At 39.2% G+C, this 26,725-nt stretch overlaps 2 protein-coding genes across 8 annotated transcripts in view; both read left to right on the top strand.

Annotated features, from left to right (window-relative positions):
- The window catches only part of kank3 (KN motif and ankyrin repeat domains 3), a 37,568-nt gene extending 17,753 nt beyond the window's left edge, over window positions 1-19,815 (top strand). For 5 of the 7 annotated variants that reach the window (XM_037114808.1, XM_037114806.1, XM_037114804.1 and 2 more), the window contains exons 2-12: window positions 6,228-6,302; window positions 7,508-7,596; window positions 8,311-10,092; window positions 11,257-11,359; window positions 11,545-11,772; window positions 11,923-12,013; window positions 12,640-12,859; window positions 13,047-13,189; window positions 16,697-16,897; window positions 18,213-18,314; window positions 19,102-19,815. In XM_037114808.1, coding sequence (XP_036970703.1) covers window positions 7,560-7,596; window positions 8,311-10,092; window positions 11,257-11,359; window positions 11,545-11,772; window positions 11,923-12,013; window positions 12,640-12,859; window positions 13,047-13,189; window positions 16,697-16,897; window positions 18,213-18,314; window positions 19,102-19,164 — 2,970 coding nt within the window. In that variant the 5' untranslated portion in view covers window positions 6,228-6,302; window positions 7,508-7,559 and the 3' untranslated portion in view covers window positions 19,165-19,815. The remainder of the gene's footprint in view (window positions 1-6,227; window positions 6,303-7,507; window positions 7,597-8,310; window positions 10,093-11,256; window positions 11,360-11,544; window positions 11,773-11,922; window positions 12,014-12,639; window positions 12,860-13,046; window positions 13,190-16,696; window positions 16,898-18,212; window positions 18,315-19,101) is intronic. The other 2 variants (XM_037114810.1, XM_037114809.1) reach the window with 1 other exon arrangement.
- Window positions 19,816-23,707: 3,892 nt separating this feature from the next.
- On the top strand, window positions 23,708-25,946 carry LOC119028813 (GTP cyclohydrolase 1-like). Its single transcript, XM_037115090.1, has 6 exons — window positions 23,708-24,182; window positions 24,450-24,559; window positions 24,804-24,859; window positions 24,940-24,971; window positions 25,075-25,159; window positions 25,447-25,946. Exons 1-6 carry the CDS (start codon window positions 23,918-23,920, stop codon window positions 25,568-25,570), a joined length of 672 nt encoding a protein of 223 aa, XP_036970985.1. The 5' UTR covers window positions 23,708-23,917; the 3' UTR covers window positions 25,571-25,946.
- Window positions 25,947-26,725: the final 779 nt, after the last annotated feature.

The raw sequence follows: 26,725 nt of genomic DNA, 5'->3' as shown, positions 1-26,725 counted from the left end.
AGCATTACATGTGTGTGTTACTCCCAGATCTGCTCCAAATGTTTCAACTCAGAGTAATTAAATCTTAGGAGAACATTGTGTTTTTAATGAAAAGTGGGCCGCTTATTTAGTCTCATTACTAAAGCAGTCAGTAAGCCTACATGATTCCCTCCAGTCCAGTTTATTACATCCTGGGTCTTACTTTCGCAGGTTTGGAAACAATAAAACTGTAGCTACAGCATTAATTGTTGAGATCTGCAAACAGAATAATAGAAAAAAGAGGGGGAAAAATGAAACTGTGTTCAGGTTTTCAAGCCACAGGTATAACAAACTTGTCTTGACTGTCTCAGTTTCAGTTTTCCTGTGTTTGTCTCCTTTATTTTTTGAGTCCTTCTCGATCAATTTGTTTAACAAAGCAAGGTTTACTGTGGTTGGCTGATCACATGAAATCCCCTACAAAATCAGCCTAGTCAATCTGGAATGACTCATTCTTTCGGAATAGAGCTGTTCAAATTATCTGGTGAAGTTTGTGTGATTTCAGACTGAAATATGTCTCGCAGAGAACCGCAATATGGCAATGTCTTTAGCCTTATCATGCAGCTCTTTTACCAACATGTCTTTTGAGCTCCGTTTGTGTTATACAACAGAGCATTAGTGTGTGGAGTAATGCTCTGAGAGAAAAAGTGAGAAAATTACCAGTAAAAAAACTCCAGCCCCAATATGCCGTTTTAGTGTTAAGCCTCCAAATAAAGTGACTCCGATCTTTTAGATAAACTGTTGGCTTGTTTACAACCTCATCATCTGACTGTTGGAGTTTCTTTCCTCACTGGACATTGTTGTAATGATGTTACCGTGTTCCCAGACTTCATAAATTACATTTGTGAGTACAGTGTCATCTCAGAAATGTTAAAAATTCTGTTGAGGAGCTAAAGCTTTACTTAACAGTTTGGTAGTTTCTTTAGTTTAATTACGAGTAATTAAAAGTAGAATAGACATGAGCTCACAAGACCATGTAAAGAATGAATCATTGTTATTTTGCTACTGAATTTTTTTTATTTCCCACATTTGTTGATTTGTTTGCCTGCAGACAATTTCACATATTTGCAAGCTCAGCTACCTTACTGTGCACCAGTTAAAGGACTCAAGAGGCTACTCCAGAATTAATTAGCTGGAAGTACACCAATTGAACTGATTGGAAAGTTTTGAGGAATAAACAAAACATTTATCCTTTAACCAGTGTATATATATATATATATATATATATATATATATATATATATAGATATATATAGATATATATATAGATATATATAGATATATAGATATATAGATATATATAGATATATATAGATATATATATATATATATATATAGATATATATAGATATATATAGATATATATAGATATATATAGATATATGTAGATGCACACCTTTTTTGAAACACAGTGAGTAAACAACAACTGTTAACTTCTCTCTTCTCTGTTAACTTCATCTTAGTTATGAACTGTACGGGCATCCCATCTTGTTTTGAGCTCTGGCTTTATTTGACATTTTTGGAAGTGAGCTGCTGCAGTTATGATTGCAGCGTTGCATTAAAACTGAAACAAGAATTTAATCTAGTCATAGAAATACAACTAAACAACTGTTTAGTCTGAGGAACAATGAAGTTCATCTCTTCATAATTGAACCTCTTGAGGGATTTACTAAATTAAGTTGGTACAACCACAATGTTTTGCAGTTGTGAACATTGTCTTTGTCTGCATGCAGGATCCCGTGACTCGGTGTGTGTGTGTGTATTTTTGGATGTTTTTGTGAATATATTCTCATATGTTTGTGTTTTTGCAGGTTTCGCAACTTTGCACTGTTTCTGTTGCTGTGTGTGTGCGTTTATGGGCATTTTTGCAGTTTGGTTTTTGGCTTGTGAGTGTCATTATAATCATTGTCACTCAGTGGTGTGTGTGTGTGTGAGAGACTCGACAGCGTGGCTCTCAGCTGGTCAGGACTCGGGTGTAGAGGGAAGGAATGCAGCTTCTCTGTAATTTGCTGTCTGTCATCAAATCAGTGAGAGAAACAGCAACACTTGAGAGGAACTGAGGGGGAGAGAGAGAGAGAGAGTGTGTGTGTGTGTGTGTGTGTGTGTGTGTGTGTGTGTGTGTGTGTGTGTGTGTGTGTGTCTCTGGTGGGTGAGCGGAGAAATGAGTCATGTGAGGAGGGTAGAGAAGAAGAGTAGAAAGGAGAAGGTAAGAACGAAAGAGGGGGAAAAGAAATAAGATCTAGAGTAAACAAGAGAAATTCATTTTGGAATCCTCTCAGCATTTCATGAGTTACTGGTTGTAAACGCTGCAGTCTCCACCGTGGTAGTCCTTGCCGCAATCATCTTTCTTGTTGTGTTTTTTAAAATTGTTTATCGTCTTTGCTGCTGTGGATGATGGATAGTAAAATTAAAGTGGATAACTGCATCTTTCAAGAGTGTAAGACAAGTTTATGATGCTATTTCATGGAGACAGTGTAAATGCTGTCAGGTCTGGTGCTGTTAAACCAATAATACATCCTTTATAAATAAAAAAAAAAAAATAATAAAAAAACCCTAAAACATTAATATCCACCAACATCTGGGTACTACTCTTCAGAGTTACAGCTATTTATCTGTTCCAGTTCTGATTGGCAGTGACGGAACCCAGATGTAAGGGTAGACACGCTAATTTTAACCCCTTTTCCAGTGTGATACTTTGCCACATGTTGAAGTGTACATAAATGTCTGTCCATCTGCCTAAGTAAAGATATGAATTCCTGGTGCATTCATGGCGACGAACTGTCTCGCCAGACCTTGGCACTTTCCAAAACCTTCTCAAAGCTTTTTGTTCTCTGTGCGAGCTTGTGTTTCCACTGCTGTTGCTTTCTTGATACTGTGTTTGTATTTAGTACCACCTGATGAACAGGGTGGAAATCCTGTTTTAAGAAACAGTAGAAAATGGACAACAGTGAAAACTACAGCATAACCTGCACCTATGAATGCATGTTAAGCTATTTGTTGCTAAAAGTAAAACTGGTTTGCCCATATTATGGTTTCACTTTCACTGTTTGGTAGATGTTCAAGGTGTCTTTGTGTACCTCTGTTGATCATATTGGAACAAGTTTATGCTAATTCAAAGGATTCTACCTGAGCTCTGGCAGGAAAAATTCACTTTAGTCTGAAAGTCCCCGATTATGATTGTTCCCAAACCTAATTTCTGATCTGATTTTATGCGTGTTACAGCTCTGATGATCTGCAGCATGTCTGGGTAAAACTCTCATCACATGTACTTGGCATTCCTTGTTATATTAAATTTGGTGTCTATGTCAAAATATAAATGACGTAGGGTCTACAATAAGGTGTTGATGTGAGGAAAACATTGGTGCCCTGTGTCTCTGAGCCAGTTTTGGTGAGGTCACGCATCAGAACTGCCGAATGTGAAACGAATGTGCCCTTTGTTATTTTTAAGACACATACTTTGTTGACACTGATACAAACCATATCACAGCTCTACTGGAACTGTACTCGGCAGCCCAGTCGCCTGGAAAAAATGTTGGCATTTATTGTTGATGGCAACTACTGATATTTTTACATTTGTATGTGTCAACGAGCCATATTGACATTTCTACAAAATGTGTCACATCACCTTCACATGACATGTTTATAATCTTTAATATTGAGTTTTGGGTTGCCAGTGACTGCATCAAAAAAAAAAAATTGTGTCGCGTTCGGATGGCTTTAGTGACAATTTATGCTGAGTTTGTTGCGATATTTGAAGCATAAACCCAGCGTGGTCAGAGCATAAAGAATCTAAAAAAATGTAACGTGTCAACATATCTGTGGTTTGCAAAAATGTACATCGCCAACATTTATTCTGGAAATAAGGTTGAATCAAGACCACACAGGTAAATCTGGGTATGGTACTATGCAGCTTTTAGTAAGAAAAAAGGAAAGAGGGGTACACTGTGACTAAACTGAGTTTTAAAGTGTAATCCATCTGCAGAAGACCATGAGCTAAAGGTATAGAAACTGAAGCCAGATTTGTTTCAATGTTAAAATCTCCTTTTGCTCCAGTCAGAATTACACGTTACTAAAATTGCCCAATAAACACACCACTTCTGAGTCATGTGACCTTGCTTATAAGCTCTGGTTAGCTTGTTTTCATCCTAAACAAACCCAAAATACAGTAAACCAACTGTGGTTTGGACCATCGTGGTGAGGTCACGTTCTCGACAACCTCTTTGGCCTCTGTAAAACCTGTGTGAGATTGGCTCAGACGCTGCAGCATCACCATGTTTGCTGTGATTTGACAGGAACACTGAGGAGAAACAGAGCTCTCACTGATAAGAAGTGCAGAAACATTGTTATCAGTTAAAAGGATTCTCTTTTTTCTTTCCTTTGCATATTTCAATTAATCCATTATCCATAATGACCTGTAATATGATTTGTGATAACTCTGTCTGAATATTGTGGTCTTTACTCTGACAACAAGGTGTCTGATGCTGATGGATGACAAGTGTGTGTTTATAGGTTATCAGTAGTCAGTCAGCTAGAAGGACGGGCTGCGTGTTGCAACAGCGTGTGAGGAATGTGCCCGAGGCAGCTGGAAAACACATCTGTGTGTGTTGTTACAAGAGTGTATGTTTCAAACAAATTGAATAACTGCGGGTACCTTGGGTTTTGTGGGTGGTACAAATGTCTATATTTCATTTATGTCTATCAAAGAGAGTGTGTCTGTATTGTACAAATCTTTCTCTTTGTTTCAAGGAAGAAATTGAAATTGGTACTCAAAGAATTTTTATGTCTGAAACACACTAATTTTATGTGACCCACACAGACAGCAGCCCCTGTAATTTTCTCTGTAAACACACACACCTGCGATATGGAGTCTCGTGGCGGTGCAGGTGGATACATACCATGCCTCAGTGACCTGTTGTCCACTGTCACAATGTTTTTTATATTTGCACATCCTTCTGATACTTGACTTCTTCTCTCGTAATGTGATCGCACATCTTCTCTGGGCTGTTTCTCTTCTTCCAGTCTTGAGAAAGGAAAAAAAAAACCTCAGATTCCTACAATAGATGATTCCAGCAGTATAAAAATAACAGTAACTAAAAAAAATAAGAACAATGTTAGTGACAACCACTGAAAAGGTTGATGCTTTCTGTAACAAATCAAGTGACAAAAGACTGCTGAGTCACTCAGTAAGGTATCTACACGAATGTGATGAATTGTGACAAATATATGCACATTGTTGGGTCACCGCGAGCATTCAGTACAGCTTCAGAATAAATGTTATCAATAGTGTAAAACATGGAATCTGGTGCAACTTTACATTTATTTATGTTAGGTTTGGCCACAAACAACACTTGGACTTAGAAGATTGAGAGTGTTTTGGCTTAAAATACCTGTTTTGGTACAAAGCACACAAAAAGATGTCTGGAAATTTCCCCAAGGTTTCATTAAAAATATGATGTGATTTCACACATACAAATGTTGAAACACCAGATTGAACTGTGGTCACTGACTCTGCAGCTGGCAGCCTTCCTGCCTGCAACTCCACCACCATCCCCTCAGCCCCCTGATATGGAAGTCAGCTCATACATGTGTGATGTGAACGTGATCTGACACTTTTTATAGAAATGTCAATAAAGTATGTAGCCTATTAAACATATCAGGGCTTTGCAAACCGCCATCATTTTATCCAGGCAACTGGGCCGCGGATTAAATATCATTCTTGCGCAAACTATTGACTCATTTAGTGTTCTGTTGAAATGTGTAAAGCCTTTGCAAGTCAGTCACATTTATGGAAATATCTAAATTCATTGTGTTTGTTATCTGTCTGTGTTATAAGGTCAGTGGTTTCTCTACTGTAATAAGGCTTTGACGCAGCACCCAAGCCGCTTCGGGCAACATCACAGCCAAATTAATTAAAAATCAATGTTGACAGCATCAAAACTGACTTCATGACTTCTTTAGCAGGTTTTGTCTTTAAGCTTTTTGGGAGTTGCTTATTATCTGCTCTTGCTTTTCAAACTTTATGTAAAAAAGCGGATACAGTAAAAATAATGATCCAAAATGATGTGAAATTCCATGTTTTTTTAATTGAATAATATTATTTGGATGATGCCCTAAACTCTACAAGGATGTAGGGAAAGCACTGTCTGTATCAGTTTTGGACTGTGAGAAGAGATCTGAAGGTTCACTGTATGTTGTCTCTCCCTCTCTGTCAGGGCTGTGTGGAGCAGGGAGGAGGAAACCAGCCTGAACTCCAGCTGCATGAATCGCTCACTGAGCGGCTGAGAGAGGTAAACTCCATTTTAAACACAGGATCGCAGCATCTGTGTACCGTTTTCAAAGTTTAATCTCCCTGTAGTTCTGTCTAATAGTTATTTGAATATCTAGAAAGTAAAAAAATAAATTAAAAAATTAAAGTTTTTCAAGGTGTTGTTAGGGACTGTTGCTAACTGGTGGCTCTTTTCCTGAAGCACATATAGTGTTTCATATTTCCTGTCTTCTTTGGAACAAATAGATGAAGAACCAGGTTGTTTTAGATCAGACTGCTGTCTGACTTTTACTTGATTCCTAAAGTATATTTTAAAAAAAAACTGTAACAATTTAGTCAGCCCCCTGCGAGTTTCTTTGTCAAGATATCTGAATAAATAAAGGAAGTAATGGATTTCCCAGAGAAGCAAGTTCGAGCAGTGTTGTGGTGAGAAGAATCCTGTGGTTTTTCAGTAGAGGTTGATGGTTTGATGCTGTTGTTAATGGAGCAGTCTTGTGGATTTTGGACAGTGTTCAGCTCTTAGTTGTTGACTTTGTTCCGAGGTGTTTCCCCTGACTGCTATCTTCATTGTGTGCCAGAAGATTCTATACAAACACACAAGTGTACATTGAAATTTTAGGCATGAATTATTGGTGCCTCACGAGTACAACTGTGTAGAAAGTCTAAGCTCGATCCCCTGACAGCTCAAGAAAAGCCACGAGTACTGAGGCTGAGAGCAGAACACAAAAGCACACATGATGTCAGGCTCAACGTCCTTCAACACCTCTAAAAAGAGTAAAAGAAAACAGGAGACCCATGTAACAAAACCTGTGAAAGATGGGAATTCACCTTCTTTTGAATTCAGTCGTGGACTGTCACACGTGCTAACAAGCCATAAGACAACATAAATGTCTTCAGGCGTTTCCGCACTTTGTAGTAAGTTTACAGCCCCTATAAAGAAGCATCTATGTCCGCCTTTTAAGTGAGAGTGAGGAGCCATTCGGGTTGTGGAGAACCTATATTGTTATATTGTTTGAAGTTTTGTGAGTAAAGCTGTCTGAGTTGGAGTGTGTGCTTTTGATGCTCATAAAGTCTGTCAATATAAAATCAACTCACTTGTTGACAGTCAGTTGGTAACAAATGAGGGACTTGTGTCCGGTGTTTTCACCAAACTACTGTGCAGTGTTTTGAAAATGACTTCCTCTTGGTCCTGACAGATGCACTCATGTCACCATTTGTTTTCTTTAGCCAGGTGTTGATTTGAAGCTGTGTGTGTGCTGAAAGGTCCAAGTCCTGAAAAATGACTCAGTCGGTGCAAGTGAACCCAAAGCTGCCTGGTAAGAAACAGCATTATTATGCCATTTCCATTTCATGTTTGAATTTCTCTTTAGACTATGAACATGTAACTGTTAAAGCTTTTTCATATCCTCTCTCCATATGCTTAGTTTTGACAAAATAAATTAACAATTTATGTAATAAATCAATTATTTGTTTCAACTTGCCATGAGGAGGTTTGTGGAGTTCGCCAAATGTAACCAAAATGTGTTTGAAATCTTTTGATGGGTCTCTGTGGCATTTGTACCATAAACACCACAGATCAGATACCTAACTGTAGCTGCTATGCTATAAGTGAGTATTATTATTTCTGGTATTATATGAAATAGTAATTTGTGATTAGAGATTTTTCTGTTTCTAAAGCTGTTGGCATTTTTGACCATTAGTTGTGTGTTATGGAAGAATGTTTCATAGGTAGGTCCAAATCCATAAGCTTTCAGGAAACGTAGTTCAGTATGGACAGAGGGCCCTGTCTGCATCTGTGTCTAATGTTTACCATAATTAAACCACCGCAAGATAGGAAACATGGATGCTACCATACAGGATTTAAAAATATTTTAAATGAGCTGTGTTTTTTGATAGCAAATAAGTTAACAAGTGTTTTAGTATAAAGCAGTGAATGTAAACATACGTTTTGTTTGTTTACAATTAAACTTTTCGGAACATCTAACTAGTGTGTTTCAATAGTGTTCAATTACGTGTCTTTCTCCCTTCAGATCTGGGCTCTCCCTTTATCTACTCCAATCAGGAGGAGGCTGACCAGCCTGGTTCCTACTCCGTCCAGACTCCATATGGTTTTCAGCTGGATCTGGACTTCCTAAAATATGTAGAAGAGATAGAAAGCGGGCACAATATCCGTCGTGCACCAGTCAGCTCTCGGCGCCGAGGGGTCAAACTTTCCCAGAGAAGTCCAAGTGTGGGGGGACGTACCAGTGGCTGGACATCTACAGAGTCTCTGGCATCTCCGGCCAGTGAGGATGGCAGGGCTCCTCCACCACCACCACCACGACACCGCCTTGGGTCAGCACCCTGTGAGGGGCTCTCTCTGTCCCCTGTGACCCTTCTAACTGTTCCTCCTCTGTCTGCTGGAGCCAAGGTGCCTCCTCCTCCACCGCAACGCAACCCCAGAGTTGAGCGGACTCTTCTGGAAACCAGCCGACGGCTACAACAGGAACAAACCCATCAGCATCAGAATGGTGGCCGATTCCAGCTTGCTGATCCTCCAAAACAGCTCTTACCCTCTGCATCTACTCTGCAGAGTAACTGGACTAAACCCAGTCCTCAGACCTCTGGGCTCAGCACTCCAGCTGCTGGCACCACAGTAACCCCAGTCCCACCCAGCCAGCTGCAGACAGTTAGAGAGCAGATGGCTACAGCCTTGAAACAGCTGAAGGAGATGGAGGAGAGGGTAAAGGGTGTTCCTGCACTTGAGAAAGAGGTTGCCAAGCTTCGTGCAGAGAAAGACATGCTTCTGTTAGCACTGCAGGAGAAGAAAGTAGCCACAGAGATGGCCCACCAAAAGCAACAGTCCACAGAGTCTTCAACCCAGACCATAGAGACTCTTCCAGCTGAGCACAGTGTCCAAAGTCGATTGACTGCACAAACCTCAATTGGACATAAAGGCCTCATGAAATCTGGTGAGCTGAAAAAGCTGACTATGAAATTTGAAGGGAAGGAAGAGAAAGCTTCAGAGACTTCACCAAAAGTTTTAGTAAAAACTTCAGAGAAAGTGTCTATCGTTGAGAAGAAATCAGTGGCTGTTGGGGACGACATGCCAATGGACTCTGTTGTTTTCTACTACAGCCAGGGTGTGAAAGATGCTTCTGAGGGCACCACAGTAAATGTTTGTGAGAAAGGCACCAGGACAGAGGCCCCTCTGGTTCATGAGGAGGGAATACAGACCAGAGTGGAGACAGAAGAAGCAGCAGTATGGGTGATGGAGTCACTACTTGGGCTGACAAGCGAGGCACAGCGGGAGATTGACACCTTACAGGACACCATTAAATTCCAGCAGGAGTCAATTGTGAGTCTCGAGGACCGGTTGAGTGCAGCCGGCAAAGACCTGGTGATCCTTAAAACCCAGATGGAAGCGAAAACTTCAAAAGTCACTTTTGAGAAGGGGGTTCTTGCAAAACCAGACAAGAAGGATGCCCAGGTAGAGACACTGACTCCTACGTTAAAGCATGCTGCAGTTTTGTGCTGCCCTGAGCTGAGCGATGCATGTGTAGGTGAGAGTTTGACAGCTGATCAGATTGAACAAGGCACCCAGACAGATGCTATAGCTCAAACGGCAGAACCAGTTCCTGTTGCAGTGGTCAGCACTGGGTGCCAATGGGAGAACTTGTTTGAGGAGAAGATGGAGGAGCAGAAAGTGCTTAAGAAGAGACAGATGACCATCGCTGATTACAAAGTTTCACCGGAAGAAGAAGTGATTAGTATGGCTGAGAACAAAGAGGAAGACGACGAAGATAAGTCTGCACCCAGCAACACCAAGACAGGTGAGACCTTTGAACTATTTGTCTTAATTGCAGGGTTTAAGAAGATAAGGGTCAGGACATTATGGCCCAAACGCAGTACAGACCCTTGCCCCTAATACTTTGCACCTACCATTTTTTTGTATGTTCATGCCTTGGGGTAGGCAGTCCTGATTCTCATTGGGTTAGAGGGGTGTGTGACATTTTAATTAAAGGTTTCTTCATCACTCATTAATCCTGATAATGGACACTTCATCTGGCATTATCCCATACATATTTCAATGTGACATTCCCCGCCCTTGTTGGCATTTAATAACCAAAATTACACTGAAGTCCAGCAGCAAAGCTGCTGCACTTAGTAACTCCTAATATCAGTGCAGACTGGCAGGGTAGGAATATGGGCTGCCAAAACTAGATGTGATGACGATTGCATTAGGTTAAGAACACATTGCAGTCATCAGTGCTTTTCTATCTTCATCTGATAAATGGCATTGTGATAATACCAGAACTTCCACAGTAATGCACGAGAAATCACGACAGCTGAAGACTGGATATTGAAAATGTCCAGTTAGCATCAGTTAACATAAACACCACAGAAGTAACTCTGTTCTGAGGGGCAGAGGGGCACTCAGAAATTGGGGGAGAGGTAAAAACAAAAATAGTTGAGACTACATTTGGTTCCTTCAAATGTTTTATGTCATAGAATATATTAAATGTAGAATTCTTTTTCCTTGTAACATTGTTGTAAAAACATAGCAACACACCAGTAGTAAGTGCATTCTGGGATGTGGTAGAGAGTTCGAGTAACAAATACAGTTTAATGGATGGACTACACACAAGGTACATAAGATACGTATTTTTTTCTATGTTTGTGGATACTTATGATGAATTATATGCATGTCTGTATGCACTGGTAATTAATTTGAGTGTACCAATCAACAATTGTCTCTATTGAATATAATAAGTTACAAATTACATTGTTTTTTCAATGCAGCTTCTGTTGAATTTCAATGAACCATCAGACATGAAACATTTTCCACTGAAAAATGACAAATCTCTCTTTTTTTAAAGCAGTAAAAATAAAAGTACAAAATAAAGATATAGGCTGCACAATCTTACATTGACAGAGATGTTCCTGTGTACTTTTTATGCTATTGTTGGATCCATCTGCTTCCTTAATGGCAACAGGTATGCTGAAATCAATCATGAAGAGGAAGGACGGGAGTAACTCAGGCGAGAATCGCACTGCTAGCAAGAAGAGCCTGCAGTTTGTTGGAATTCTGAATGGAGGGTGGGTAACATAAACCCTAATTTTATTTTTCACCCCAGAAAAAATTAAATAAGGGCAGCGGAAAGTCTAGAGGATTGACCAGGTCATAGTTTTGACAAAGTAGCAAACAAAAGCCTTTTTTCTAGTGCCTGAAATGTGAACAGCACAACTTTCTTTGTATTTGAGCAAATATTTGCATCTCCCAGGTATGAATCTACATCCAGTGAGGAAGAAGAGGAGGAGGAAGAAGAGGAGGAAGATGGGAGTTCTTCTGAAAGTGGGGAAGGCGAATGCTTGGACAGCACAGAGGAGGATGAGGTAGCTCTGGAGGAAGAGACATCAGAGGAGGAGAGAAACGTGAACCTGGATGAGAGCGACACCGATGAGGAAACCCTGAGAGCCACAAATTATTCATCTGATGCTGTGAAAGAGAAGTATGTTGATACGCAACAATGGTTAAAGTGTAGTGCTGCATACATAAATGCTACCAAATCTTAAAAAGTCTTATCATGTAAACATTCATATGCAACATGTGTAAACAGAAACATTCAACACAAAGGTGAAAATGATTTTGTTTATAATAGGTTTGAGCTGAGCTCAAAGATGCGTGAAGCCTGTCTCATCATGAAGAACCACCTGAACGATGACATCAAAACACTGAAGAGTAAGGAAGTGGTGCGTTCCTGCATGCTTCTTCAAACCATTTTATCATTTATCTTAAACACTTGGTTATTGGAACCTAATTACTTTAGGTTGATGAAAACTGTGGGACTGATTTTATTGTTTAGGGATATTTGCAGCACCTGCAAACATTAATCACAAACAAAAGGAGCTCCATGTAACAACAACAGAGGAGTCTAGACCGAGAGAAGGCTCAGGAAATGAATCATTGTTGGCTCAAGTAACAGATGCCAAAAAGGACTTCCCTTGACATTCAGTGGAATGTCAGGCTGCGATTAGCTATTTAACTTGCCAAAATAAACTGTATATGTTTTAACTTTGCTGAATTAAGGGAAGTTGTGGGTAAGTTGCAATAGTAAGATACAACTTTACTATCATCTCTCTGCTGACACAGATGCTGTTTTGCTCATTTGTTAATATATAAATATGACAGACCTGCAACTGATAATTTGTCAACTATTCAATTAATCTCCAACTACTTTGATAATCAATACATTTGTTTCATAAATTCAAGATTCTTCAATTCCAGCTTTAATTCCAGCTTCTTTGAACCATTTGCTGATATTTTATAGACCAAACAACTAATCAAGAAAATTAACATCATATGCCCTCACCTTCAGCTCTCCAGCAGCCACACTGTTCAGCTTGAGTGGTTCCGCATTTCCAGCGCCAAGATGGCACAGCCGTCGCGGGTCTCAGACTACTTGATGGCATTTTCTGAGGTGTCGTCGGTGCTGCTGGAGCATGTAGTCAACATGACCGATGGCAATGGCAACACGGCTCTCCATTACAGCGTCTCCCACTCCAACTTCGGTGTGGTAGGGTTGCTGCTGGACACAGGTCAGTGGCCAAATACATCACGTTACACTACTGAATGAAAACATACAGACAGGAACAGAACAGAAATCCAGTTTGTAATCCTGTTGTATTAGACTACATTAGTTTAAGTAATTAGTTTTAACTGGTAACTGAGTGTATATACATGTGCATTTCTATGTAAATGGCAATGTGTCCTGTCTATCTACAGGTGTGTGCAGTGTGGATAAGCAGAACAAGGCAGGCTACACTGCCATCATGCTGGCTGCTCTCTCTACTGTGAAGAAGGAGGACGACATGGCTGTTGTCAAGAAGCTCTTCGGTCAGGGCAATGTCAATGCCAAGGCCAGCCAGGCAAGTCTGAATCAGTTCATCACATTTCACAGAGCTGTTTTACAAGACACAAACACTTGTGTGTCATTTACTTCTCAAGTACTGCTTGTAGACACTAGCCCCATTCACACTGCCGTTTGGATGCAAGAGTGAAAGAGTCAGACAGCGCCCAGTTTAACAATGGCGATTATTTAATTATATAATTTCAAGTGAAAAACGTAACTTTGTCACTTTCCAGGATGTTTGGTGGGTCAGGATCTCTCTCAGCATCCATATAATTATAAACTGTCTGCGGGTTTAGATTGACAGGGGGGACACCAGGGAAACAACTTGAAAACACACAGACGTCATCATCGTACATCTTTAGGAGCCGCTGCTTGGCTCTGTGTGAATGACCAATGGTGGAGAATTTGTGAACCACCGCTGTGGCGATAATGCAGCTTCTCTATGTGAAAGAGGCTACTGTCTCTTAGGACCTTCATGTTCCCTGAGTAATTTTGCTGCACTCATTCCTGTCATATGAGTGTTATTTTTGGTATATATGAAAAGAGAGGTTACATGTAGTACTAGCATGTACTCAGTAAACAGGCTTTGTTCATGTTGTTCTGAACAGCACATAACAGTTTGAATGTTACATTGGGAATTTATTATCTTGTGAAATGAAGTGAAAATACTTGTGCCACAAATACTGACTCATTTTTATATGCAAAGATACAAATATCCTTTTAATAATAATTCAGTGTGTCAGATTTATGAGGATCTACAGAGTGGCTCAGGAGAAAATCCACAAAACACATCTGTAAAAACACCCTACTCTGGAATTTTAAAGCATTCATGTCTTTTAAAAAGGTTGCTTACAAGTGGCTAACTGAACATTAATACAGCAAGCCCGGATTCTTGTAGCCTCAGGTGGACTTGAGCTGCAGACTACTCTAAGTTGAGTGTGTATACTTATTTATGGTTGTGATTCAAGCAAAGTGTAGTTTGTTCATAGCCTAACATTTGCTTTTTATCTCTGGCGATTCATTTATGTTTCAGAAATCACAAATATGTTCATCTGTGATGATCATCTTGCTGAACATAACATGTAAATATCATAAAGCTGTGTCTGCTACCAAACTTGTTCTCTGCAATAATCAAACAGAAAAATCCCATAGCATTTTTGAGGAAACCAAGTCTGATGCAAACTTCTGGGTCAGCACACAAAAATGTCATCCCTGTCCCTGTGATAACAGTAATTGTGTTTTTGTTACCTTGAATGATAATTTTAGATCCACAGAAGAATTGGGTCCTTTACAACGCAGTCTGCCATGTTTCTACATTAGCCAAGAACTGATAAACCAAACACTGGCTTTAGAGAGGGACTCTCACATTTTAAGTTCTACCATGTTGTGGTACCATTACCCACTTCACAGATAGATGTTACTTAATCTTACACACTGGTCCTTTAAAGAAAAATATCCTTAGGAATGTAAATGTCTGAAAGCTCCAAAAGAGCTCCTGTGAATCAGTTGTGGGCTCCATCAACCAGAAGCATTTTATCACTTAAAAGAATTGATCCTCAGCTGACTTTTTTTAATGAACTGAATCTGATTTAGACACGTTAAACTGTTAACACAGAAGCAGCAATATAGAACCAAACATAGGATCAATTCTATGTACAACAGCCAAATTGGGGTGACTGAGTTGCTAATCTGATCTGTTAATGAGTTTTTGCAGCATTCTTTTACTGAATTTAAACTGACCTTTTCCCTGCTGGTTAAATGTGTGTTGTTGTTGTTGCAAATGCTTTTGTGTTTGAATGTCAGAAACACACAAAGACATTCAACTTGTAACCAGTCCTGATTGAGTGCTTGATTCGTACAGCTAGTTCAAAGGACGGCAAAGAAGAGGATGTCGTTCTTTTGTTCTCTGTTTAATTCAACCTGGGAAGGTTACGTTGGGGGCATTTCCTGTGTTGTAATGAATTGCTACATTCAGAGCCAGAAGAATAACTGGTAACAGGTTAGATTGGGTTAGTGAAATAGTAGCCTAAAGTGACACTCGGGTCATTTGTGAGAATCTGTTGAGAATGGTTTTATCTCTTGGCGTGATCTAATCAGGCTGTGTAGTGTATGTGTTGGGACACGGCGCCTGACATGCTCTCACACTGCCAAGTCACAGGACTGAATTTATAGAATCACTGGCTATAAATCCAATTACTGGTGCTTGTTATTGTTGCTGCGGGTAACAACACAAGGCACGCAATGCAATTTTAGAGACAGGAATTTAAGACTTTTTTTCTGCTGTGTATTGAGTTTAGCTTTTGGACAGTGGAGCTGTACTTTTCTTTTTTTAATAATTGACTCCTGTCTGTTGAGAATTCACTTCTTTATAGCCTTATGTTTGTTTTTTGGCACTGTGCATCATTTTCCATATCTGTACTGCTCTCAGAACTGTTTTAAGACCATATTTAGACTTGGCACTGGCATGCAGTCTGTACATGGATATCCTGTCTTGATAAAGAAATAACACATGTTAATACAAGGTGTAGATACACTCATAACGCTCTAGGGTGACAGTCTATAATAACCATCATTAAGGAATGGGAAATGTATTGTTAATTCAACTTTGTTAACAGTGAAATAACAGTTAACTAAAAATGAATGCTTTATTAACTATTGTCAAGCAATTTATTATATTTTGTTAAATTGCAACTTATGATTATAAAACTTTGTAAATGGTTAATAAATGTGTACTACCATAAACATTATAGTGATGTCCATCATAACGGCTGCAACTGATTCATAAACCTTCACAATTGTCTAATAAATGGTTTTCGAAGCACTTTATTTTTAAAAAATGTTTTTACTTAGTTAAGTAATCTACAAAGGTAATCTACCTTCATCGTATTCCCTTGGTTCTAGATATACTACATTATAGTTGTACACCACTAACAATCATGTCTCACAAAGTGTTGAACCTGGACCCATCCCCGCTTGTGAACGACTGAGCCTTTCGAGGATGGCCCTTTCATACCCTTGGCTTCCGCGCGAATCAAAACACGTAATTGGCTCTCACTTGTTGTCACTTACATTGCATCAGAGCACATTTGCACAAAGTTTGGGCTTTGTAAACTTTCCCCCTGTAGTGCTGCTGGGTGCCTTTCAAGTCTCTGTAGCACAGCGGGTGGCCTGGGGCTGCAACGCCAGGTCCCATTTATAATGAATAGCAACCTATTGCTGTCCCAGCTTTCGAGTCTGTATGTGTGAACTGGCCATAAGGGTGAGCACTATTTAGGGGTTTCATGTAGGAAAGTCACTTATTACTGACAAGAAAAATCAGGGTTGAGGAAATACATTTGTGCTGCATAATAAGTTAAATGCTCCTAAGCAAAGCACTTAAGATACAAAGTTTCAGAGGAGAGACTGGCTACACTGCAGTGGAATTTAACTTTGCTTTAAAATGAGGTGCCGCTTAAAAACAGAAAAAATGTGTGTTTAGCAATTGTGTCATTTCACCCTAAGGAATAATTATTTTTGTTTACAGGCGGGCCAGACAGCGCTGATGCTAGCTGTTAGCCACGGGCGGCAGGAGATGGTGCGGGCCCTGCTGGAGTGCGGTGCAGACGTTAACGTACAGGATGATGAGGGATCCACGGCTCTGATGTGTGCTAGTGAACATGGCCGTGCTGAGATTGTCAAACTGCTCCTGGAACAGCCTGGCTGCGACATATCCATTGTTGATAATGTAAGGCATTTATTCAGCTGATCTAGTCATTAAGGGACTATTTCAGAAACTTCGCCCTGAGCTTAAAGATTAAGCCAGCTGTTCTCTGACTGCTGAAAACATCTGAGCACTTTCTTGTCTGGGATTTAACTTAATCTGTGCTCAGGAAACGGCTCCTCATGGGACATTGGTCCATGCAGTTTCCTCCTCATGTCGCCTCCCTTTTCTCCTTCTCTTCTTTCGTGTTTTTCCTTCATTAGCAAGAAAGGCTGAGAACTAAAGACCCATGATCAGATTCGTTTCATCTGCCTTCTCCTGAAATCAGTGCTGTTTACAGGAAACACAATCACAGGGCTACTCACAAGCCCCCAGGGGATGAATTAAAGAGCCACAACTCCTCTGTTCATAACCGCAGACTTGTAGATTTCAGACACAATGCACTGCACTAGACTCTGAAGGATCCAGACTGTAAAAGACTGATGATTTTGTCAACCACTTAACTTACATCATCTACCAAATTTCAGTGGGAACATTTACTTTTCTCAGTTAGCATAAATCTTACCCCAGAACAAAACTCTTTTCATTGCAGCTTGTGACATTTCTAGCACTGGTTAATCTGCACAGCCATGTGTTTTAAAGTGATTTCACAGAGGATTGGTCTGGATGCTTGAAGACAGGCCAGGCAGACAGATATTTGAGCATTCACATCTGTGCCAGAATGAGTTGGCCATTTAGTGCTGGCAGACCCAGGATTGTGTTTCAGTGCAGCACAGCTGGACTGAGAGGTAGGCTTGGAGGGGTGGAAATCATTTTGAAAGCCCCCAGCTCTCCTGCAAGACACAGCAAAAATGCTTGATTGGGTTCAGGAAAACATGATTTTGGATGAAAATAGACCCTTTCACAATATTTAATATTTGTTTCAAAGGATAACTTGTCCCAAAACAGGGATTGGTCAGTTGCAATTCTGGTCCTGCTTGACATGTTTTTATGGAATAGCAGGAAAAGTATAATTATAAAAACAAGGAAATGCTGAATAAGCAGGACGGATAAACATTCTGCTTGTTTAGCAGCCAATTAAGGATGCATGACAGTGACTTGTTGATGTGAATGGAAGCACTGCCCCAACATCCATCACATGTGATGTAACACACTAGGGCAGTAATAGTTCTGTAGTACAGAGCGTGCTGAAATGGCTAGAAGAACATCAACCGTGTCTAATGTTGATCACCTGGTCCATGCGAAACCATTCAGCGCTCTGATCTAGTTTGAAACTTCTCGTGTTTTAAGGCACATTGAACTCAATCTAACTGCTTCTCTCTCTCTCTTCTGGCTGTAGGATGGCAGCAATGCTCTGTCCATTGCACTGGAGGCGTCTCACAATGACACAGCTGTGCTACTCTATGCTCATATGAACTATGCTAAAACCCAGCCTGCTGTGGTGAGTCCACTCTCACACCCTCTCCTCCTTTTGAGGAGACAGGGGTGTCACATGTGAATTTGACAGACATGATGACCTTTTTTTATACTATAACTTTTGAAGGGCATGTAAAAAAAACAAGAGTCCCAACATTTGACCTACCTTATAGCCATATCTCCCCAAGTTTAAATTTAGACTTGTTCGGCTCTGTGTTTTATCACATTTAACAGCCTGAAAAGACAGAATTAATATCAACATTTTGAGTTTTCTTTGTAGATTGCAGGGCTGTCTTTGGGTCACAAGGCTGAAAGGCTATAAATCTGCTGAGACATGGCATTCAAGCTGGCTGAAGTCTGTGCAGGTCACAGTCCCAACATAGCTGTACAGTGAGCAATGTCTCTTGTATTTAAAGTGGGTAGGATCAGTTCCACGGCAGTGGTCCAAGCTCCAGTTTGGGTGTGGGCAGCACTGACTGAAGGTACTCTGCTGCCCTCTAGAGGTCCTACCAAGCTCCAGTGGATTGTATTTTCTGTTAGAGGGTAGACAATTGAGTATTTTAATTGCTATTTCCATTAAAATTGACCCAATTCCTATTATGTGAAATGTCAATAGGTAAATTGTTTAACTAATATCAATAACAGTAATAAAGAAGTTACTATGCTTGATTTTGTGATTTATACAGCTTCCCTCAAGAACTAATGCCTCTTAAATCCTCAAACTATTTTTTTTTTTAAAAAGTAGAAGAATGCAGAATAATGATGTTGTTCAACATTATTTAAAAGCCAACCCTGTTCTTCACATTTTTCAGGGGAGTCCAAAGACCCAGCAGAGGAGCCCCACCAGCCCCCACAAGCCCTGGCCTTCAGACTGACAGGATCATGGCTGCTTGACAAACATAACTGGATCTGAGCTGTGAAAAGCTCCACTGGAATTTACTTAAATATATATGTATTTATATATTGCAATATGTCCTGCATTTATAAGTATTGTTAATATGAGAATATTATTTTTCCATAAAAGTGGTTATGTTATATACTTGACTAATATGAGCTCCTCGCATGTCTGTATGAGGTCTCCAGTGTGTGTTTTTCTGTGACATGAGACCTAACCATTTATTATTTGCACTCCACTAATATTTCAACACACACTGGTGGTTTATAATGCACACCCAAAAACCTGCACCCATTATTTTCCAGCAGCATAAACTCACACACTGAAACAACATGTGTGTCAAAACGTACTATATTAGCTCCCTGGATTGGCACGCCCTGGCCACTTTACTTTGACTACTTCTGTGTGCATGCCCGCTGTGTATTGTTGACATCAAATGACACGACACAGCAGAACAGTGTGTGTTGCCCTCTAGTTTTTCCTCTCTGTCCTGCCTTGGTTAACTGACCTGTGAACCTTTTCACCTTCATAGTCTGCACTAACTGTCTGTGCATTGTATGTTCATATAAATATATACGTATAAATATATTCAAGTCTGAAATAAACATTTACATAAAATATGATCAAAACACATTGTTTCTTAAATATTTTTTTTATGCTAAACAACTGTTGTGTGGAGTTCTTAAATAGTATCTCTTAGAAATAAGACGTTCTTACGCACTGGATACATTAATTCCTGAAACAGTCTCAAGTGACACACAATGTGGGCTACCTACACTTTCCTACTACCTAGCCTACCTAGTATGAATTAATTATTCGTAACATTACATTCCTCGGTCGGCTGAACTGATGGACACACAACTATTCACATGAATTATAAAACACTTAGAGAAGGTAATTAAGACAAATTAAAAAAGAAACAAAAAATAAGTCAACATTATCCTTAAAAACTGAAGTAGATGGGAAACAAAAACAATGTCCAGCAAGACTCTGGAAGCTCAGAGATCTAAAATTGTTTTGAAAAGATTTTTTTTTTTTAAAGCCAAGGCCTTCAGTGTAGCTGTAAGGCACCCTGTCTGAAGTAGGTGCACAAGCTCAACAATGTGAGATTAAAGTATTTATCGATTTAATCTGATCTTATGTTTCCAAAATTCACAATGCTGCTTAGTAAGTGAGTAAGTAATTGCTGGAAACCTGAGGCACTGCCATATGTATAACAGATAAACCAAATCCACTCGATGGAAATCTGACCTTTTGCTTGAAGGGAGTTATAGGATAATTTCACCCAGCAATGAAAATATGGTCATTATGTACTCACCCTCTGCAGATGCAAAGTCGGGTGAAGTTTTGGACTCCACAACAGCATTGCAGCATTCTCCTGAAGATCTGAAGTAGATGGGGACTTGTTTTAAAATCTACAAAGACAAATGAAAGAAAAGAAAAGCATAAAATGCCTCTATATAGATCGCCGAACAGGAGAGACAGAAGCCTGACTCATTACTGTCGCTGCTAAACTAAAAGTGTCAGTACACATCTGACATGGGTGTCTCCCCCATGTGTTGAGGGTGTAAATAATGTCTTTTCATATAACAAGAGACTTGGATTATGCCAACGAGCTGTTTCTAATTGGTTAAACCACATATGTGCCCCCCCAGATTATTCAATCCCAGAGTGATTGTCACAAAATTTCCTTTTAATTCATTCTTTTAAATTCCCTGCTTCTAGGAATGCATGGTGAATTGATGTAAGCATCATTAGTCAAGGCAGCATTGTGACAGTCAGCTAACTGAACCTTAGGTGTGACTACACAGGCATGCATTTAGATCATCCCATTAAATGAATGTCAGACACAATACTCCTCATTAACACTTTATATTAGTATATTATTATCACTGAAATCATCAAATCTATCACAAAAAAGTCTTGCGGTACCAGGAGAAATCCTTCATGATAATTTCAGAATGATACATAGGACAAATTTAATGGTGACATAAGCCAACACGTCTCCTAAAATGCATTTCACAATTAAAAAGAGGTTTAGAGTAACATGAAGGACAAATAGAACCCACAAATCCTAAAGTATCCATTGAGTTCATTCATGATTAATAAAAATGCCAATCCCAATATCATACTACTCCTGCATTGGAAAAAAAATGTATGCATTAACTGTAAATTAAGCCTGACTCATTACTGTCGCTGCTAAGCTAAAAGTGTCAGTACACATCTGACATGGGTGTCTCCCCCATGCGTTGAGGGTGTAAATAATGTCTTTTCATATAACAAGAGACTTGGATTATGCCAACGAGCTGTTTCTAATTGGTTAAACCACATATGTGCTCCCCCAGATTATTCAATCCCAGAGTGATTGTCACACCACTGAGCAAAATCACTGACTGCAGGCATGCGAGGACTTGAACTGTGTAATCTTTGGATTTTAGAGAATGCTTGTCTTTATACAGACTCTTACAGTAGATGTAGAGGATGAGCATGTGACTGAAAGGTCACAGCACCATCTGGTGACGTCACAGTCACGTCGCCTCCTAGTTTATGACTGTGTGCAGCTAATTTCTTAAAAATTTCCTTTTAATTCATTCTTTTAAATTCCCTGCTTCTAGGAATGCATGGTGAATTGATGTAAGCATCATTAGTCAAGGCAGCATTGTGACAGTCAGCTTACTGAACCTTAGGTGTGACAACACAGGCATGCATTTAGATCATCCCATTAAATGAATGTCAGACACAATACTCCTCATTAACACTTTATATTAGTTTTATCACTGAAATCATCAACTCTATCACAAAAAAGTCTTGCGGTACCAGGAGAAATCCTTCATGATAATTTCAGAATGATACATAGGACAAATTTAATGGTGACATAAGCCAACACGTCTCCTAAAATGCATTTCACAATTAAAAAGAGGTTTAGAGTAACATGAAGGACAAATAGAACCCACAAATCCTAAAGTAACCATTGAGTTCATTCATGATTAATAAAATTGCCAATCCCAATATCATACTTCTCCTGCATTGGAAAAAAATGTATGCATTAACTGTAAATTATAGAGATCCACCAATGTGGATTTTAGGGCTGATAGCTATTTTTCTCCTTTTACTTTAGCCAATACCGACACAAAAACGATAATATCAATTCTACAAAGTGTGAAGAATAGAACATCATCTATAAATTTTTAGATTAATTTATTGTAAACTTGCCCCAATTTCTCAGATAAGTTGAAGGAAAAGAGGTACAGTTCTACTTCCTTGAAACCAAAAGTCACATGGCATACACAAAGCATGTAAATATATGTAAACAAGTGTGCAAATGTGATTATCCTTTTTGGTCACAACACAAAGATAAGACTCAACAAAGACCTTCTGAGTTGACTGAGCTTACCAGTTACCAACGCTATCATGCAGACAGAAGATGTTTCTACAATTGTTTTTTAAATTTTTTTTTTTGCATTAAAGATTTCTAATTGTTTCACATTAAAAGTTTCCCTTAAACTGTGTACTACGCAAACTGCTCACCCTCTTAATGTGATCTTTATCTGTCAGGAGGGGCTAAGAATCTACCTCAAAGTGCTTATTCCAATGAGGCAACTAGTCCATCAGTCTCACAGGCGTTTATACTGATCAGGGTTGACCTGCTGTCTGCATTTAGGTTTGAATTAGACTGTTTGACTATAAACTGCTTCGAGACCTTATTACTTTTAGCTAGTCATGATAAAAGTGTAGAAAAGGGTACAACAATAAAGCATAAAGGTTGTAAATTCCTATTTAAAAATTGTAAATATAATATGATATAAAACTGACTGAGTTTGCTTTGGCAGAAAGCCACTGGCCAACGCAATTCGAATTCCAAGACTCTTGTCTAAATGTGGGCCCCATGTTTACATATTTTAGAGTGCAAATTAATCACACTTATCAAAAGCAACTCAGTTGTAGTGGACATAGCTTTGTTCTGTTTGTCTTTGCCACTGACAGACTGAGATCCTTATTCTAGGTGTCCCACAAGATTATTTCCGTTCCTTTATGACCAAGTGGGACGTTGTAGAGTTGTAATTACATGCAAAGCCTGTGTCTACATGACACATGTTATCTCTCATGTCACTCAGTGGCCCGTATAAACACTGCTTTCTGTGACGTATCATGCAGAACATTTGTTGGCTGATATCGGCTTGGCCAGGTAATCAGGGTAACTCTCCATCACCCATCACATTTTAGAATTTTTTTTTTTTTTAATGTTTTTTCATCTGTATTGCCTATATTTCATGCTTTTCCTATCAATCCAATAACCCTTCATTTCGATGAGTGCATCTTCATGTAGTTTTAAAAGTTGGATAGTTCAGGCCTATACTTCAGCCCGCAGCTAAATCTCATTCAACTTTATTTTGCCTCCCAAAAATCAGAGTAGACAAAGGCCTCAAAAGCATGTCAAGGCTTGCACACGAGTGGTGGTTATATCACACATTCAAGCCTTCCATCAGAGCAACTGACTTCAAGGTATTTAACCTTAAATCACAGGGTCAGTCAAATGCTGCTCCATAGCATTCAATTAGAAGGGAATCTGAAATTAATTTATGTGGTCAGTTGCTCCCGTGATGCTGTTGCCTGAGTGCTTCACAGCAAGCTTTAAAAACAGGGGACGTCCTCACTGAGACCACCGAGCCAACAGCTGATTGCTTTATTGCATCTTGCAGCATCTCTGACTGAAAGTAGACCAAAGAACCAGAATGGAGTGCCACCATGCTTCAGCAAAGAATGGAGTAGCTGATGAGAATCAGAACATGTACATCCAGTCTGAACAGAATGGTTTGTGCAGAGAGGTCTCAAGGGAGTCTGCAGATGTAGACAAGCTGTCTCACATTGAGAAAGCCTATACCACCGTATTGAGTGAGCTTGGAGAAGACGTGGAGCGGGAGGGCCTTCTACGTACACCACTACGTGCTGCCAAAGCCATGCAGTTCCTCACTAAAGGCTACAAAGAAACAGCCAAAGGTAAGAATACTTTTTTTCTTTTTGAAACTGAAAACTACTTAAAACTTTCAGTTGTGCTGGCACTTTCCATATCAATTTTGAAAATAAAAAAGGACAAAGTTCATTTTGATGACTATAATACATTTTGTGACTACCCTACAGCAGCGCCATACATTTAAAGCCCATCTAGGGTCTCATTTCTGATTTGTAAAACAAAGTCCACCATTCTGTCACTTTTCATTTCATCCTTTGGTCTAGTATGACAGAGAATGAATATCTATTCCACAGATATCTTAAACGATGCTATATTTGATGAGAACCACGACGAGATGGTTATCGTCAAGGATATCGACCTGTTTTCTCTCTGTGAACATCACCTGGTGCCCTTCTTTGGGAAGGTAATTATTCAGGGTCACTGAATTCCAGTCAAGTGACTGCCAATACTGATAGTTGATAATAATGTGCTGCATAATATTAAAATTGCCAAGATAAAGATTCATCTGTGATCGGCTTGAATAAATTGATGATATTCATGTCTAATTACTACTTAGATATTTTTGTTCTGATCTATCATGCATTATGTGTACTGAAATACATATTAATTAACACAAACATTGATAATTCTTTCTTTGAATGTTCCAGGCTCACATAGCGTACCTCCCAAACAAGAAAGTGGTTGGACTCAGTAAACTTGCTAGGTGGGTGACTAGAAAACTCACACACATAGCCGCACAAATGGACGCACTTGTTACAGCCTCTTTGTTTTTATTTTTTCCAGAATTGTTGAGATCTACAGCAGAAGGCTTCAAGGTAAAAATTACTTTAATGCTTTAATACTGAAGACTATTATGTATTCCTCTGTTGTCATATGTTCAATTTAACTTTGGAACAACTTTTGTGCGACTCTCTACAGTTCAGGAGCGTCTAACCAAACAGATTGCCTCAGCCATCTCTGAGGCACTGGAGCCTGCCGGAGTGGCAGTGGTTATTGAGGCTGTGTGAGTATTTTGCTTTTATTTCCAACACATTATACAGAAACATATTGGAACTTGTTTTTTCTTAATCTCTTGAAATTTAAGTATTTAACATTATCATAGCTACTTAGATATTGATAGACATATCTGCAAGCAAGACACTAAAAGAACATGGAACTGGGACCAGAGTTCAGAAGGCACCTACATTTATCCTGTGTCTTATTTCTTATTTCTAATAGGTTCAGGGCAAATCACTGACTTGCTCTTTGAAGATTTACAGTGATTTACATTTTCCTTTCTGTGTCTTTCAGCCACATGTGCATGGTGATGAGAGGAGTGCAGAAGATGAACGCCAGTACTGTTACAAGTGCCATGTTGGGATCATTTCATGATAATGCTGAAACCAGAAAGGAGTTTCTTGCCCTCACAATGTAGAAGTAAAATGTTGTTTTACATCAGCAGACAGTTCAACTGTGATGACAGACAACAGATATGGGACTCTATTTGTCCTTGCAGGCATACATGCAATTCTGTTTGGCATCTCAGCAGCAGCCACAGCAAATATGATATATGATGAGATACTGTCCTCTCTATAAGTTTAACAAATAAAGACGCTTGGATACTTGCATGATGAATGAGTCGATATCACAGCAGAAAAATGTAATATTACAGATGTAATATGGATTGTATGAAATGAAAGGTTTAAAGTACATAAGCAGCTTTTTTGGGGGATGTGTAACATACAAACCATACTGACTAAAAATGTATTAAGGACTGTGAAATCAGTCAATGTAATGGTGCTTCAAGTACAATTTCCAAAGCAAATTTACAATGAAAATAAAAATCCATTCTGCTTTCCGTCTATGCTTGTCCTGATATATTGTCCACATGTACGCAGGCATTTTTCAAAACAGTTTTCTTTTTTTTAAAAAAAATGGATCTCCATCCAAACAAGTGTTTCATTACAAACACACCTGAAAACACACATCCCATGGCTGTATGGTATCGTACACTGGGCTCACATGTGCAACTGTAAAGAGGAGCAGATTGTAAACTGTGGTCAGTTCCTTAGTTACAGAAAATAATATGAGCAAGGCAGTGAAACCTTGATTCTCTTTACAGAGCCTTCCTGAATAATTCTATTTTGTCAGCAAAACAAGCAGCTGTTATTGTCTCAATTCCACCACTGTATCATCAGTCCGTCCATGTCTTTCTAAATATAAATATCATAACACATACATTACTCAAAATGAGTTAGGCATATTGTTTCACAGTTTCACTGTTTATTCTGTCACATCTTATTTTCATTTTGTGTTTTATGATTTTTTTTTGTTTTTTTTTACTTTTTTGTTCCCCAAAAATTATGTAACACATTTCATTTGACATTTATTCCATGCACAGGTATGTTTGCACCCACATCCCAATATCCATAACTAATTTAGAGTGTACTCCGAGTGTTCCTGCATCATCATTTCAAAAAAATCTGTTTCTTAGTCTCTGTGAATATCTATCCTGGGACGGGTTTTGGAAATTGTCTGTTTTCAGTTACCTAAAACGTTGTTTCCCTTTGTATAAAATGCCAAGACGCAG

This window comes from Acanthopagrus latus, chromosome 11, assembly GCF_904848185.1.
Source record: "Acanthopagrus latus isolate v.2019 chromosome 11, fAcaLat1.1, whole genome shotgun sequence".
Taxonomy (NCBI): Eukaryota; Metazoa; Chordata; class Actinopteri; order Spariformes; family Sparidae; genus Acanthopagrus; species Acanthopagrus latus.
Note: the sequence above shows the minus strand (reverse complement) of the source record. Positions and strands in the feature narration are given on the sequence as shown.

What these genes read in the sequence shown, in the direction of transcription:
- LOC119028813 (XM_037115090.1), top strand. Translation starts at nt 23,918, where the DNA reads ATGGAGTGCCACCATGCTTCAGCAAAGAATGGAGTAGCTGATGAGAAT. An exon ending in CTACAGCAGAAGGCTTCAAG is followed by an intron (nt 24,972 to 25,074) that starts GTAAAAATTACT and finishes GACTCTCTACAG; the next exon opens with TTCAGGAGCGTCTAACCAAA. An exon ending in GCAGTGGTTATTGAGGCTGT is followed by an intron (nt 25,160 to 25,446) that starts GTGAGTATTTTG and finishes TGTGTCTTTCAG; the next exon opens with CCACATGTGCATGGTGATGA.